Source organism: Talpa occidentalis, unplaced genomic scaffold, assembly GCF_014898055.3.
Source record: "Talpa occidentalis isolate TD23 unplaced genomic scaffold, MPIMG_talOcc4v2.1 talOcc4.10, whole genome shotgun sequence".
Taxonomy (NCBI): domain Eukaryota; kingdom Metazoa; phylum Chordata; class Mammalia; order Eulipotyphla; family Talpidae; genus Talpa; species Talpa occidentalis.
The window spans coordinates 106,398,784-106,414,139 of NW_023600993.1; the positions used below are offsets into that span (position 1 = coordinate 106,398,784).

At 71.0% G+C, this 15,356-nt stretch overlaps 1 protein-coding gene across 1 annotated transcript; it reads right to left on the bottom strand.

The window, feature by feature from the left end:
• Window positions 1-353: 353 nt before the first annotated feature.
• Window positions 354-5,392, bottom strand: CHRNA4 (cholinergic receptor nicotinic alpha 4 subunit). Its single transcript, XM_037501306.1, has 5 exons — window positions 5,243-5,392; window positions 3,927-3,971; window positions 3,745-3,854; window positions 2,224-3,481; window positions 354-787 (listed from the first exon to the last, which is right to left on the bottom strand). Exons 2-5 carry the CDS (start codon window positions 3,954-3,956, stop codon window positions 662-664), a joined length of 1,524 nt encoding a protein of 507 aa, XP_037357203.1. The 5' UTR covers window positions 3,957-3,971; window positions 5,243-5,392; the 3' UTR covers window positions 354-661.
• Window positions 5,393-15,356: the final 9,964 nt, after the last annotated feature.

The following is a 15,356-nucleotide window of genomic DNA, read 5'->3' on the forward strand; positions in this document are numbered from 1 at the left end:
CGGGTCACCACGGGGGTGTGGACAGGGCAGCGGCCGCGGAGTGGGGTCCCGGGCCCCTAGCCAGCATCTCCGCTGCCCCGGAGCGGGGGGCGCTTCCACACGGGGGTGGAGCATGGGGGGCTGTGGCTCCAGGGTGCATTCTCTGGCTTTTCTCTTAGGAGTTGAAACAAAAAGCGGAACTGAAAATGAGAAAGGGACGGGGTCTCCTTGCCGGGCTTGGGCCAGGGTCACGCTGGGCAGTGGCAGCAGCGGGGGGTGGGGGCGGGTCTCACACCCGAGACCTGGGGCCATCCTGCCGCGGGAAGGCCCGGCTCCCTGGCGGGGGCGCCCTGCCCGGCACTGCCGCCCAGGGCCCCAGCGTGCAGGTGGGCAGCTGCGGGGCCAGAAGGCTGGGAGTTGGACGCTTGGGGCTCTGCGCCCGGGGCCAGCAGTGGCCCCGGCTGACAGAGGGTGCCCAGGCAGGGGCCTCTGGGTGGACATATTCAAGGGGGCGATAATCAGACTCGACAGGCACAGCCTGTGGCTGCCGGGGGCCCAGCGGCTCCTCCTAGGCCGTCCAGGGTGGACACAGAATGGGGGCGATGTGAACGTGTGACACCACGGGAGGAAGGGGTGCGGGGAGAGCCGGCCGCCCCGAGAGCTGCCCGTGCTGGCCGCAGGGCTAGATCATGCCCGCCAGCCAGGGCGGCAGGAAGAGGCCGACGGTGCCCAGCAGGCAGACCAGCACGAACACCCAGAGGAAGATGCGGTCGACGACCAGGGCCACGTACTTCCAGTCCTCCTTCACCTGCAAGACAGACGCGCCGCAGCTAGGCCCGCGCGCGGCCACAGGCGGGGCTCCCGACGCCGACAGGGCAGGGTCTCCCATGCCAGCCATGCGGTCAGCGGGCGCACACCTGGGTCGAGGGCGGGGAGGGGGTGCAGACGCGGGGCCAGGCTGGTGCCCTGGGGATGTGGGTTGCGGAGGGCCGAGGTCCCACAGGGGCCAGCGCATGCCCAACCGAGCCGACCTCGCTGCCCATTGTGCCCTGGGCTGGGCGTGCCCCGAGGAAGGGGGCGGGTCCTGGGGAGGGGGCCGGCCACCCGCCCCAGCGACGCCAGGGCCATGCTTCCCAGAAAGGTTTTGCTTAGCTGCAGAGCCAGGGCGTCGGCCTCCCTGGGGTTGAGCGGGGACAGCAAGTCCCGGGCACCCTGGGAGCACAGGTAGTGCCCACCCCAGGTCTGAAGTGTGAGGAGGCCACCGAGACTGCCCGGTCCAGCCCTGTCCCTCTGGGCCCCTCTCCGGGGATGCCCGAGACACCCCTTCCCCGGCTGGAGCACAGCAGCGCTGGGGGTGGGCAGGGGTCATGGCGGGCAGTGGGCCACGCTGGACAGACACCAGGAGGCTGCGGCCCCAGCACGGGCATGGACGGAAGGGCCAGAGGCCCCCGGGAGCAGCGGGGGCGGGCGCCTTATGGCCATTCCCTGCTCTGATTTTTTCCAAGAGACCACGGCCTCCTGGCGGTTTAAACCGAGTGGAAACAGCGAGTTTATTCCAGGGAGCCCGAGAGCAAGTGGGTCACCGTGAAAGCGCGGCCCTCTGTTCCGGCGCCCGCAGCCTGGCCTCCAGCTGGCCTGCCCTCTCCCTGTGCGCCCTCTGCCCCTTTCTGGAGGATGAAACGACCGACCGAAGCACCCTGCGGCCCCGGGCCGGGCCCTGCGAGGTCAGCTCGGCGCCCGGGAAGCGCAGCGCCAGAACCAGGCCAGGGCGCTCCCTGCCGCGCCGCCCTAGGCTTTGATGGAGTGGCCAAGGCCTCTGCCCTCCCCCAGCCGGACGCAGTGGCCAGCTGGGAGCCTTCTGCTTTCAAGCTGTCCCAAGCAGTTCTCCCAAGCAGAACTTTTCTGGAACCCTCCAGAATGTGTCACTGTGGAAGACACCCCACTTCCTGGGGGCCCTGCCCCCACTCAGGGCAGCCATGCTGATAAAGGACCTGGGCCGTGACCTGCAGGGACACCCAAGGGGGGGCGCGCGGGAGGGCGGGCGGCGGGTTGGGCCTGGGGGCAGACCGCTGCCTCCTGCTGCCGCCCTGGCGCCTGGGGTGGGAGCCCCGGGGGCTGTGCACCGGCTCTGGCCCAGCGGTTCTCAGAGGGCGGTTGCCGAGCAGCCGCAGGCCGCAATGTGCCCTCTGGGAGGGCGCGGGCCGCGGCCCGGGCTGAGGCAGTCGGGGGGCCGGCAGGACTTACCGAGAAGTCCGAGTCTTCGGCCCTCAGGTGGTCGGCGATGTACTGGACGCCCTCCGCAGCCCGCACCAGGGCGGGCGACAGGGCCGGGGCCCGGGGGCTGCCGGCCGGGGGGCCGGGGCATGGGGTGGCGGCCGGCTCCTGCTTGCACTTGCATTTACAGGGAGATGACGGGGCTGCGGCCGGGGGCTGGGCCGGGGGCGCCTTCAGCGGGGAGAGGGCGCTGGCTGCCAGGCCGCTGGCCTCCGGGGTGGCGCCCTCTCGGGGAAAACAGTCCTGGATGCTCCGGGACCGGCACCGGACGCTGCCCTCCGCTGCCCTGGGGCTGGACATGTGCTGGACGCTCAGGGACCGGGCCTTGGGGAGCCCGGGGGCCCGGGGGCTGGGGGGCCGGCGGGGATGGCCCGGCGCGGGGGGCGGGCTGGCCGTCTCGGGCGGTACGGGGGCCTGGCCTGAGGGCGCTGGCGGGGCGGGGCGGTGGGGCGCGGGCCGGGGGCGCGGGGCGTCCGCTGTCTTGTGCAGGGACTCGATGAGCTGGCGGCAGCTGCCCTTCACCGCGGACGGCCGCTTCATGAAGAGCAGGCGCGGCACCAGGTCCAGGAAGAGCCGGCGCGCCCAGGCGGGCATGCTGTGCGCGCGCGGCGAGCGGTGGTGGACGTTGAGCACGAAGACCGTGATGACGATGGACAGCGTGACGAAGATCATGGTGAAGAGCAGGTACTCGCCGACGAGCGGGATGACCAGCGAGGTGGACGGGATGATCTCGGTGATGAGCAGCAGGAAGACGGTGAGCGAGAGCAGCACGGAGATGCAGAGCGTGATCTTCTCGCCGCAGTCGGAGGGCAGGTAGAAGACCAGCACGGTCAGGCAGGAGATGAGCAGGCAGGGCACCAGCAGGTTGACCGTGTAGAAGAGCGGCAGGCGCCGGATGATGAAGGCGTAGGTGATGTCGGGGTACACCTCCGCGCAGCACTCGTACTTGCGGGTGTTATAGGTGCCCCGGGCGTCCACGATCACCCACTCGCCGCTCTCCCAGAAGTCCAGCTGGTCCACGCGGTTGTGCATGCTGACCAGGTCGATCTTGGCCTTGTCGTAGGTCCAGGAGCCGAACTTCATGGTGCAGTTCTGCTGGTCGAAGGGGAAGAAGGTGACGTCGATGCTGCAGGAGCTCTTGTAGATGGCGGGCGGCGTCCACCGCACGCGGCCGTCGTGGAAGAGGTGAGCTTTGGTCAGGTGCGTCACCGCGAAATCCCCGTCGGCGCTGGCGGGAGAGAGCGCGTGACCGGCCGCGGCAGCCGGGAAGGAGGAGGCGGGGAGGGCCCAGCCCCTGCCCGAGGGCAGCCCTGGAGCCCGGCTGGCCGCCACACCCCCAGCCCTTGCCCACCCAGTGCCCTCTCTCCAGCCTCAGGCTCTGAGGCGGGGCTGGCCTCTCACGCAGCGGGCAGACCAGGGCCCGAGGGCCCCACCAGCCGCCCGGCTCTCCACCCCGGCCCCGCCCGCCCCAGGCCGCAGCCCCCGGCCCACTTGTTGTAGAGCACAATGTCCGGCCTCCAGATGAGCTCCGAGGGGATGCGCACGGAGGTCACGTTCTCGTAGAGGGCGGGGTCCCAGCGCAGCTTGTAGTCATGCCACTCCTGCGCGGGGAGGGGGGGGGTCAGGCTGGGAGGGGGAGGGGGGCACATGGGGGGCAGGGCCCCCCCACTCACCTGCTTCACCCACACGTTGGTGGTCATCATCTGGTTCTTCTCGTCCTGGGACACAGAGGGGCGTCATGACCCTGGGGGGGCCGCGAGCCCCTCCTCGCCAGGACAGGACGGTCAGGCCGGGTCAGCGCCTGGATGGCAGCCTCAGGACCAGGACAAGGGATGAGGCTCTGGGGCCTCGCAGCAGCAGGGGGGCACCCCCCACCCCCGAGGCGTTGGAGAAGCTGCCTCTCTTGTGGGCCACACGAGGCCCCGCCCACCCAGTCCCTCCCTGCTGGCCAGGGGGCCTCCAAGGCTTGCAGCAGACAGGGGAGCACCTGGGGCCGGAGGGGCGCCACGTGAGGACGGTGGGCGTGGTCAGAGCCGGGCCAGCCTTGGCAAGTCCGAATGCTGCCCAGAGATGCCCCCACCCCCACATGAGGCCGGGTGAGGCTCTCAGGACCGGTGCTCCAGCTGGCCCCTCCAGGGCACCCTGGGCCCGGGCGGCCACCCTCCCTCTGCAGACCTCAGAGGGGTCACTGCCATCGCCGCAGCAGGAGCACTGGAGAAGCCAGGGAGGCGGGGCTGGATGGGGGGGGGGCACTGCATGCGGCAGGGGCAGGTCCAAGCTGGGTCTCTGCTCCAAGGGGTCCCCAGAGCAGGCGCTTTGCCCATCACCCTCCCCCCTTGAGGTTGCCCATTCAGCTGAGGTGCCCACCCACACACCCCACAGGGGAGGGCCCCACCCAGGCTGCCGTGGCCCAGCGCCAGCCTGAGCAGGCCTCGGGGTGGCTGGGCCCCGGCAGTGTGCGGGATGGGCCTTTGGGGGATGGCAGACCCCTGCAGCGGCAGACTCGGGCTCCCCTTAGTGTGGGGAGCCCCTCAAGTCCCACAGACCCTGTGAGTGGGCACCCAGCAGGCAGGGGACCACACTCCGAGGGCTGGGGACCGCACACTCAGGTCACCCACTCCGGCCGCCCCCAGGATGGGCCGTGGCCACACGGAGCAGCCCCCAAGCCACAGCCGCTCGGGCCGGTGCCCCCCCCCGTCTCCCAGCCCCCACGGCAACGTGAAAGAAACACAGACAAGGATCCCGCGGGAGACCTTCCCGGACCCCGCGTTCCGGACCCGTGGTGCGGGGCCCTATCCAGGCCTCACGGAGCTCCCGCCCGGCCCCTGCCCTGTCCTCCCTGCGGTTCCTGCTCTTCGCCCCGAGGACTTGCCCAGGCCTTCTCTTTGGGGGGGTGTCCTGCCTGCCAGGGCCTGCTTCTGGCCGGGTTCAGGGCGGGCAGCGCTGGGCCACCAGCCCGGCCCCTCAGCGCCCCGCCCCGCTCACGCACCACGTCGATGAGCTGCGCGATGGACAGGCCGAAGCGCACGAGCACCACATCCGAGGTGTTGGCCACCGGCCGGGACCACTTGTTGTAGCCGGAGAAGAGCTCCTTCAGCAGCCGCTCCTCGGCGTGCGCCCGGGGCTCCACGCGGCCGTCGGCTGGGGGGAGGCGGGCGCTGGGGTCACGAGAGCCTCGGCCCCCACCCCACTGGCGCTGGCCCGCCCCCGCCTCCATGTCCCTCTGGGAGCCTTTGCAGGGCCCTCGGGGTGAGGGCTCTCGCCTCGGTGACCCCACGCTGCTGCCGGGCGGGCACCCCAGGCCCTCGGGTGCCCTGGCCACTTGTGCTGCGTTGCTGCATCGCGGGGGGGCAGAAACCCGGCTCCTCTCAGCACCTTCCTGCTCACCTGTAAGTCAGAGCCTGCACCTTGGGGGGCTCACAAGCACCCCTGAGGCAGGGACCCTAATTTTATTCTTCCTTTGACCAGGATGGGGTACCCGCCCTGCTGGGAGACCAGCCTTAAATGCATCCCCCCACCCTGGAAAGCAAGGTGGCTGGGGGAACCCGGGAGGGGGCCCAGAGAGGGCAGGCGGCTGGGCCAAGGGCAGCGGTTCCCCCCGGGGCCCCAGCCCGGGACAGATAGGAGGGTCTGCAGGGAAATTTGGCCCTTGAAAGGGGGTGCGGGACGAGCTGCGCCTCTGCCCAAGTAGGAGCTGGGGGGCGCCCCGCTCCGCCGAGCCCCCTCCCGCCCCTCCCGGCGCGGCGCGGTTAACCCTCTCCGGGCGGCCGAGCTGCGGGGCGGCCTGGCCTGGGGGGAGCCCCGGCCCGGGACGCAGCCGGAGCCCCGGGAGGGCGCCCCGGGAGGGCGCGGGGAGGTGGCGCCCGCACTCACCGGGCAGGAGGCGGCCGGCCCCCAGCAGCAGCAGCAGCAGCGGCAGCCGCGGCGCGCGCGAGCCCCCGAGCCCCATGGCGCCCCGAGCGGGTCTAGACGCGGGCGGCTCCCGGCTCCGCCGCGCCCGCTTCCTGCCCCGCGCCCCGCGGGCCGCTGCCTCCCCGGCTGGCGCGGCGGCGGCTCGGCCGGAGCGCGGGGCTGTGGGCTCGGCGGCGCCCCGCCCGCCCCGCCCCGCCCCGCCCCGCCGGCCCCCGCCCCCCTGCCCGCCGCCGGCCCGCGAGGGGGGAGCGGGCGCGCGAGGAGCGCGGGCGCGGGGCGCGGGGCGCAGCTCCCCTGGGCCTCGGGACGGCGCCGGGCCGACTCCGGACCGCGAGACACCCCGCACCCCGGCCAGCGCCCGCGCCCCCCGCCCCCCGCCCCCCCGCCGGCCTGGGGGGCTGGCGCGAGCCGGGGCGCCCTCGGATCAGGCTGACCGCGGCCAGAGCCGCCGGCGCCCGCGTCCTGCCTGCCCAGGGGGGCGGCCGCGCGGGGAGCGTGGGGAGCCCGCGTGCCCAGGGCGCCCTTTCTAGGGAGCGGGCGAGCCCGAGCGCCGGCCGCCGCCTCCTGGGCCCCCGGGCGCACCCCCTCCCGCCGAGGCGCGTTGGCGGGGGTCTCGGCCGGCGCCCCCAGACCGCCTTGAACGAGATCGGCCACCAGCGATGCCCGGGCGCTGGCCGTGGCTGCCCCCAGGTGGGGTGCGCCGGGCGGGGAGGCTGCCAGGTGGGGCGGAGGGAGCGGCATGCCCGGCAGAAAGGCTGGCCCCAGCGCCACGCGCCGCGCCCCAAAACAGAATGCAGGTCGGGCTGGGCACAGAGACCCCCCAGATGGCCCTGGGCCTCGTGCCCCCCCACCCCCACCCGGGGCAGGCTGGAGAGGGGTTGGCTGGTGGGGAGGGGCCGCCCACCCCATGGCTGCTCTGCCAGCTGACCTCCCCCAGCCTCACCCCTGCCGGGGCCTGGCTGGGCTCGCTTCCCTCCCCACCCCCACCCCATCCCTCCAGCATGCCCAGGTGCACCCCCGGGGAGCACCTGCATGGAGCAGGGAGGTGGGAGGACTTTTCAGTGCTCAGCCTGGCAGTGCTGGTCACCCCCGCAGCGCTCACTTCCCGTTGGGGAGCTTCCAAAGGCCTCACTGAGCCCCGACAGCAGCAGCTCCATCTCCACACCTCAGAGAGGTTAAGCTGCTGCCCTGAGGTCGCAGGGCAGGGGGCACTTCTGGCCAGGGTCACCTGGCTTTGCAGGGTTTGCAGGCTGAGCTGCCCTGGTTTCTGGCATAACTTGTCCAGGCTGACCTATGCCCCTGTGGCGATGACCCCAGGGCCCCCAGTGGGCTGTCCTTTCCTGGAGCCAAGGGCAGCCGGCCCAGGACACAGGCCTCCTCGCAGAACTCCAGGCTGCCCAGCCCAGGGCACCTCTCCTGGGCCTGGTCTGGCCTGTTGTCCTGCTTCTGCAGGCACGGCCCTTCCAAGCCACAGCGCCGTCTGGGCCTCCCGGGTGAAGCCGCTCCTACTGCCCACCCTGTGCTGGGAACAGAAGGGTCCCCAGGCTGATGGGAGGTGCCGGCTGTCCAGTTTTTGAGACAAGGCCAGGGCACAGGCCTCGGGAGCCCCAGGGCTGAGTGCAGGGAGGGCGACAAGTGCTGGTAGCTCTGGGTGGCACCGGTGTGGGGCCCCTTCTTGAGACCCCCGGCACTGTGCGGGGGTGGCACGCCTGCCTCCGGGCAGCAGGCCCCATTCCAGGTCCATTTGTTTGCTGGCAATAGTAGAGGCCCTTCCGGAAGTCTCTCCCAGGCCCAGTGGCCTCGAGAGGAGGGCCGCGGGCCGGCCCCGCGGTGATGACATTGGCCTAGTCCCCACCCCCTGTGGCAAACCCGCATCCTGCTGGTGAGGATTTACCCTCATGCCTCGTGCAGCTCCTCCCAGGCTGGTTAGGGTCGGTGCACCTGCGAGTGGTAGGCTGGAGCAGGGGGGAGCAGTGTGGACCGGCAGCCCATGGAGGCTTCCTGGAGGAGGCACACAGGGCCCGGGAGACCTGGGCGGCCACTCGGAGCTGTGCACAGGGAAGTGCTAGGAGTCGGCTTCAGTTCCAGATTCTGGTACCCTCCCCCCACCCCCGATCTGCTGTTTCTGGTGCTGGCTCCAGGCCGCAGCAATGCAGAGGCTCCCACCTCAGAGCGGCCTGGCCACCCCGGCCCGGCTTGGACCCCTGGGCTTCCTTTCCCAGTGGGGACGGACGCACACAGGTGTGTGTGCACAGGGGAGCTAGCTGCTCACGGGCTGAGTTGGGGGTTTTCTGGCCCCCCCACCCCCTGGCCAGCTCAGGCAGGCGAGGTGCTGGTTCCTGCAGCAGGGGTTAGCCAAGGAGCCCAGGGAGGCGGGAAGGCCTGTCTCCTGGCACCAGAGGCCAGGCCGGGGTCAGTGCTGACCCTGGCCCGGGAACATGCCGGGGCTGCGTGCCGGCTCACACATCTGTGCGACCTCACCCGGCTCTCCCTGCGGATTTGCTAACGCGACAAGATTAATCGGGTCTAACTCATGAATTTGCAGGCCCTCCCTCCCACCTGCGCCCGGCTGGAGGCTGGTTCTGGGGCAGAATCACAGCCAATGAATCAGATCCCTGCTCTGGGCTCCGCTCCCCCCCCCCCCCCCCCCCCCCCCGCCCCGCTGCTCCCGGAGCTGCTGCTTCAGAGGGAGGGAAAAGCCCCAATTCACAAACCACCAGAGCAGCTGTGGGACCGGTAGCCCTTGCCTTGGGGGGTCCCCTGTGGGATCTCCAGTGGCCCCGGGGGAGGGGAGGACGAAGAAAGGCCCCACCCCTACCCACGGTGGTGTCCTCTGGGCCCACAGGAACCCTCAGCCGCCCCCCTCCCTGTGCCCTTTCCACCCTCCACCCTGTCCCAAGGACATTTCCATGGCAACCCATCTTGATGAAAACAAGCCTCTGAAGTAGAGGTGGGAGCTTGGCCAGAGCCTGGGGCCCCGGTGGTGGGCGGGGGGGGGGGGGCGGGGGGGGGGGGACAGGACAGCCCAGCCGCAGTGGGCAGTGCCCGCACTCCCCAGGGGCTGGTGCTCAGCCGCGGCCAGCAGAGGGGGCTCCATCCCTGCCCTGCCCAGACTTCCGTCCCTGGACCGGCCTGGCAGCCCCCATTTTTATCCTGGGGTGCCTAGCACCCTCCAAAGCCTGAGTGCCCTGGGAGTTGCTGAGCGCCCCGTCTGTGAGCTCTGGAGGGCTCGCCTGCTCCTCTCCCGCCCCCTCCTGCGCCTCCTGCCGCTCCTCGCCGGGCGCCGCGGGCCTGGCCGTCCATCCCGTCAGGTCACCAGGCTCCAGGCTCCGTGCACACCCTTGTTTCCTGGAGGGGGCTGGGCAAGGGCGCGGAGTGGGGAGAGGGTGGACGGTGGGTGGAGGGAGGGTGGACTGTGGTGAGTGGACCAGCGGTGGGCGGAGGGGTGCTGCTCGGGAGGGTGTAACGGGCGTCCAGAGGGCCTCGCTCCTTCCTCGCGGCGGCCCTCACTGCAGAGCCTGGCGCTCCAGGCCGCGGCCGCCTCTGTGCTGGGGCAGCCGGAGCGGGCACACGGACAACCTGGCTTTAGCCCCAAAGCTGCCCAGGAGGCCAGGCTCAGGATGCGCAGGAGCAGAGGCCCCAGGGACCCCGGAGAAGAGGAGATGGGGAACCCCAAGGGGGTGAGAGGGCTCTGAGAGGCTGGGACGCCCCCAACCAGGCCCCAGAGGCCCAGCGCTGGCCCCTCCCCGCAGGGCCCCTCCCCACCACCCTGGCTTCCACTGCTCCTGTCCTCAGCCACAGCAACCTCCGGGGGACATGCTGGACCCTCTGCCCCGTCCAGGGCCTGGAGCCAGATGGGGCAGCACCCCTGGCCTGCCCGGGAGCTGGCCCCCGAGGCACAGCAGGCCCCGAGGCCGTCCTGGCGTCTCCGTGGGCGAGGGCACGCTCTCTTGCTGGTGCGTCCTGATGCGTGTCCCCGTGGCCCGAGAGTCACAGGCATCCGGGGATCTTACTGCTCTGTGAGCGCGCGACACAGCAGGCCAGCCTCCGGGGAGGGCTGCTTCTCCCTGCTCTCGGCTCCCACTCCTCACCGCCTCCTGGGCCCCCAGCCCACGGCTTGGCCCAGCTGCCTGTGCCGGGCTCCGCAGAGCCCGTCTGCACCTCTCTGCAGAGACAGCGTCCACGGGTCTCTCCTCCCAGTGTGGTCACCGCCTGCTTGGGGCAGCGCCGGCACCCCTCCCGGCCCGTCCTCGGCCCCCAAGCGCCCGCTGTGCTCCCAGAGGTTGGGCAGCCCAGAGCCGCGTGGAGATCCCCAGCCTGAGCCCGGCCACACTCACTGCCGGGCTGGGGACGGGCCTGGCTGTGGCAAGCCGGGGGTGCGTCCCTTTCCGGTGGTGCAGCGCCCCTGGCTGCCCCCCCAGGCTGTGAGGACCCTACACCGCTGCCTGCTGGGGTGCACCCAGCCCTGGCAGGATGCGCCCCGCAGGGGCCGCCCTGGGACTCAGCTCCGAGTCGGCCCTGACCCCAGCCGCTCAGCAGAGGGCAGCGGGCCCTGTGCCCCGCCTGCGTCCGGGGGGCCCCAGAGCCCGCTGCGCCCCAGGGCCTGCAGGAGCTGAGTCGTCCAGGCGCAGGCGCTGAGCTCCGGTTTTTGATGTTAAATCATTATTTCTGGTGCAGACTTCACAGCCCGCGGAAGCTGCTGGGATCCGCCTGGGTTAGGTAATAGAGATGTCCTTGCCTGGCCCCTGGGCTGCGCTGGCCGCCCCTCCCCTGCCCTCCCCCATCGCCCCTCCCTCCTCTCTCGCGCTCCTTCCTTCAGCAAGTGCTCCCCCTGCCCGTCCCCCCCACGCCTGGCGCTCAGACCGGCTGCCCAGGGCATCTCACAGCTCCCAGGACCCTTTGGCCCGAGGGCCCCGGGGCTGACTGGGCTTGGAGGTGGGGGGAGCTGGTGGGTGTGCCTGGTGCGCTCTGGTCTGCCCTCAGGCTGGGCCCGTGATGCAGAGGCGCCCGCGCAGGTGACCTGGACCCCCCCACCGTGGTCCCCTCAGCGCACCGGGCTGTCAGGCCAGCGGTGGTGCAGGCTGTCGTGGGGGAGCGCCGTCCACCCGCGGAGCTCGGCCCGAGCAGGGTGGGGGCCAGGCCTGTCCGTGGGCCGAGGCTGGGTCCGCACTCGGCAGCTGTTCCCAGAGACCTGGATGGGCTGGACAGGAGACCTCAGAGCCTCATGGCAGAGGACAGGAGCCCCGCCGTCCGGTGGCCCACTCGGCCACTCCCCCGGGCCCCAACATCCAGAACTGAACCCCAGCCCACCCTGACTGCTCCACCACCAGCGTCAGCCGGCCCCCAGGCGCCCGGCAGAGCCCAGGACAGCGGGGGCGTGAGCCCTGGTGGCCGCATGCAGAGGCCAGCGCTGGGCAGGGAAGGGGGCCGAGCCAGCCTGGCCTGAGCCTGCCAAGGGTGGGGAGAGGGCCTCGAGGCGGCCCTGGGCACTCCGCCCTGAGTCTGTGTCTGCCCCAGAGCTTCCCCGCACGCGGGCAGGGGACAGGGACAGGCGGCTGCTGCCCGCCCAGCCAGGAGCACTTGCAGGGGTGGAGTTAACACGCTGATCCCAATGCAAATGCCACACCAGCAGGAGAGACGGGCTCTGCGGCTCTGAATGTCGAGGAGGGAGCCCCAGAGCCTGCTGTCTGCTCACAGCTGCCATGTGGGGCTGTCTCCTCAAGTTCCTGGCTGGGAGACAGGGGAGGAGGGTCTGGGGAGGCGTGGGTGGGTGCCTGGGTGCGGGGCTGGGTGCATGGGTGTCCTTGCAGAGAAAACTCCTCTTGCTTTCGGGCTGTCATGGGTGGTGGAGCCAGTTCAGAGAATGACCCCTCCGGGTCCTGCAGGCCACACAGACTGAAGGCCCAAGGGGCCCGGTGGGTGGGCAGAGCCCCCAGCTATGGACCTGTGGGGGACGGGGGGACTTAGCTAACGATGCAGGGAGCCAGGCGGGGCAGGTCTGGGCCCAGCAGCACCCCGTGGCTGAGCCCCCACCATAGGTGCTGAGCCTGCAGGACCCGCACAGGCATCCCCCAAGCTCGGGCAGGTGGTGGGCCAGGCCCAAGTTGTCTGCCCAGCAGAAGCTTCAGCCTCGGGCCCACGGCCTGCCGAGAGGAGCTCGGGGCCATGAGGCCCGTGGTGGTCTGGGGTGCGCTGCTCTGGAGCCATCCGTGGGGCTCAGGCCCGTGGGCAGGGCACGGGGCCTGGGGGAGGCCTGCACACTGGCGGGCAGGCACGTCCCTTGAGCTGCCCAGCAGCTTGCCCCTGGCCGTGCATCTGTCCACACGGACACGGAGTCTGGTCACTGCTCTAAACCCTCCCAGGCCCTCACATGCATCCAGGGTTCCCTGCACCCCGACTCGCTCCAAACATGCAGAGGTGTCTGCAAAGTGCACCCATGACGAGCCCCAAGGGAGGGGTGTATGTGGTGTGTGTGCGTGTGTGGCACAAGACAGGGGAGTCTGCTCTGTGGACATGTTTTTAGGGCCTCTTGGTGGGTCACAGTCGGGCCCAAACCCAACCTCACTCTCTAGCCCAGAGGACAGTCCTGGAGGCTGAAGCTGGCAGCCTGGTCAGGGATGGGAGCAGCAGGTAAGGCCCTTCTCCTCCAGTGGCAGCGGACAGCCCACAGCGAGGACACGAGGGGCAGTGGCGAGCCCAGCATCCAGGTCCGACCACACACCTGCAGGAGCGGGCGGCCCTGGCCAGGCCACGGCTGCACATGGTCCGCGGCCAGGCCAGCGAGGATGCACCAGATGGCCCCAGACGTGCCAACCAGCAGCTGTGCTTATTTTGGCAACAGAGGGACACTGGAAGAGCCCAAGCCCTTGACCCCTGCACCCAGGCCAGGGGGCGATGCCTGACCGCCCCAGGCTGGCCGGGTCAGGGGGCTGGAGAGAAAAGACCACATTGTAGAGCAGCTGAATCGCCGAGTTTACTAGGTGCACAGTCCACACGCGCCCCACCCTGACCCCAGGCCACAGACCAGTCCTGACCTTCCCAGGCGTCCCTGCTGCCGGATTCCACGCCTTGACCCCAGCCAGGTGTCCAGCCGCCGCCTGCGGGCACCGCCAACTGCGCAAGGGGCGGCCGCTGGCGGGGCGCGTCCTGAAGGCATTCTGAGAGATTCTTTGGAGCATGAACAAAGTGCAGAGTCAGCCAAGGCAACTGCGCAGGCGGAAGCGCGGCCGGCGGCGGGGTGGGCGCGGGGCTCTGGGGGGGCCGGCCGTGGCCAAGGCGTAGGCAGGGTCCGGCATCGGTGTTGGAGGGCGCCAAGGGGGCGACCTCGGTGGACCCGCCAACGTGCTTTAAGGCAACGACTTTGAGACTGGCAGAGCAGGGTGTGTGGTGTCCACACCCCCGCATCTTGCCCGAGGGCCACGCCTCAGGGGGCCCCCCTCTCCCGACGTCTGAAGTGGGGGTCCTGAGGCCCCTTGGGAAAGGGCATCCAGCATCCCTGGTAAGAGCACACTCATGGCTCCAACCCCACAGACACCGCCAAGGCCACAAGCGCTGGGCTCCGGGGACATTCTGCTCCCACGCCCTGCCCCCTGCAGCCCGTCTCCCCGGGCCCGCCAGCACCCCGCCTGGCCAGGTCGTCCGCATGTGAGCGGTGACTCCATCTCCTCCAGGAAGCCGTCCCTGGTCGACTCTCTGACTTAGCTCTTGCTGGGGGCCGCGGGCAGCAGCCTGGAGCAGCCACATCAGCTCCCCGGGGCGGGCAGCTCTGCTTCCCACCCGGCCTCTGGGCACACGGGCAGGAAGGGCCAGAGACCTGCTGGGGCAGGACCAGCCCTGGCCAGGAATACAAGCCGCCCTGCTGGGTGTGGGGTGTCCCGCCTCCGTGGTGGTCCTCACTGTCCAGCTGCCTCTTGGCGCCTGGTCTGTCTCAAAGGCCCGCCACGTCGGAAACGCCCCCCGCCTGCGGCCTCCATGCTGTGAAGCGGCCCCGCAGCCCTTACTCCAGGGTCCAGGCAGCGGCTGGGCGGTCTCGGGGCTGAGTGCCATCCACGCAGGGGGTGGGGCACCCGGGGTCCTCCTCTTCCGCCAACGCTGGACCCCGCTACCCTGGGGGGGGCTGCAGGGAGGATGTCTGCCTGCGCGCTGGGCTCCTGGTGCCCCCTGGCCCGCGTGCGCGGGGCCCCAGTGCCCCGAGGTGGAGTAGGGAGAGCCCCTCTCCGGGGAGGCACCCGCGGCCTCCCTCAGGGACATCTGGCGAGAGCACCCCGGCCCCAGGATGCTACTGGGGAGAGGCTTCCTGCTGGCCCCGGAGGCCCAGGCGCCCCGCCCACATCCGCCTGACGCGCCGGGCAGGGCCTCCCGGCCGGGCCAAACCCAAGGCTTCAGCCGACCGGGTGCCCAGCTCGGGCGCCCATCCCTCTGGCTTGCAGCGGACAGACACACAGAGGTGGGCAGAGACACAGACGCAGGAGGGAAAGGAGGGGATCGGAGACGGGCCTGCCAGGCGGGGGCCACTGGGGTGCGGTGTGGGCGACGGCTCGTGCAACGTGCGTGGACGTGGTGCGTGTGAGCAGGCGTGTAAGCAGGTGTGTGTGGTGTGAGGTGTGTGCAGGTGCATGCAGGTATGTGGGCAGGCATGTAAGCGTGAGCAGACACATGGGCTGGGGTGAGTGCGTGAGCTCACACCTGTCTCGGAGAGCAGCGGCCACACTCCCATCAGCCCGGCCCCGCCCCGCCTCTTGGGAGCGGGCACAGGTGGCGCCTCTGCCCTGCCACTGCCACCCCTCCCACCTGGGGCCCAGCTCCCCTACAGGGGAGGCAGGGGTGGCTGCGCAGGGCTGCGGGGGCTGGCCTGGGGTGCCTGCCTGGGGTCTGTCCCCCCAAGGCAAAAAGGCCAAGACCAGAGGAAGGTGGCCCCAGCACGGGGCTGGCCAGGCCACCAGTGTCTAGCTGGACGGGCTTCTCACCTGCCACACAGGGCCCTCGGGGGACACTGGCCCTCGGGACTGGCGGTCCCCAGGGTCACCTCCTCCCTGGACGGGCAGTGGTTTCCTTGCCCCACCTCCTGGGGGTTGCAGCCCCAGCAAGCCCGAGGCCCCGGCTGGGCACCCCTGCAGGTGGTGCCTCGTGGGCCGGGCCACTGACGAGGGGCAGGTTGGGGAAGACACGGTGCCAGCACGAGGACCCACACA

Coding starts and splice junctions, on each gene's coding strand:
- CHRNA4 (XM_037501306.1), bottom strand. CDS start 3,956: ATGATGACCACCAACGTGTGGGTGAAGCAG. Junction 3,855..3,926: donor CCAACGTGTGGGTGAAGCAG/GTGAGTGGGGGG, acceptor CTCCCCGCGCAG/GAGTGGCATGACTACAAGCT. Junction 788..2,223: donor CCGAAGACTCGGACTTCTCG/GTAAGTCCTGCC, acceptor TCTGTCTTGCAG/GTGAAGGAGGACTGGAAGTA.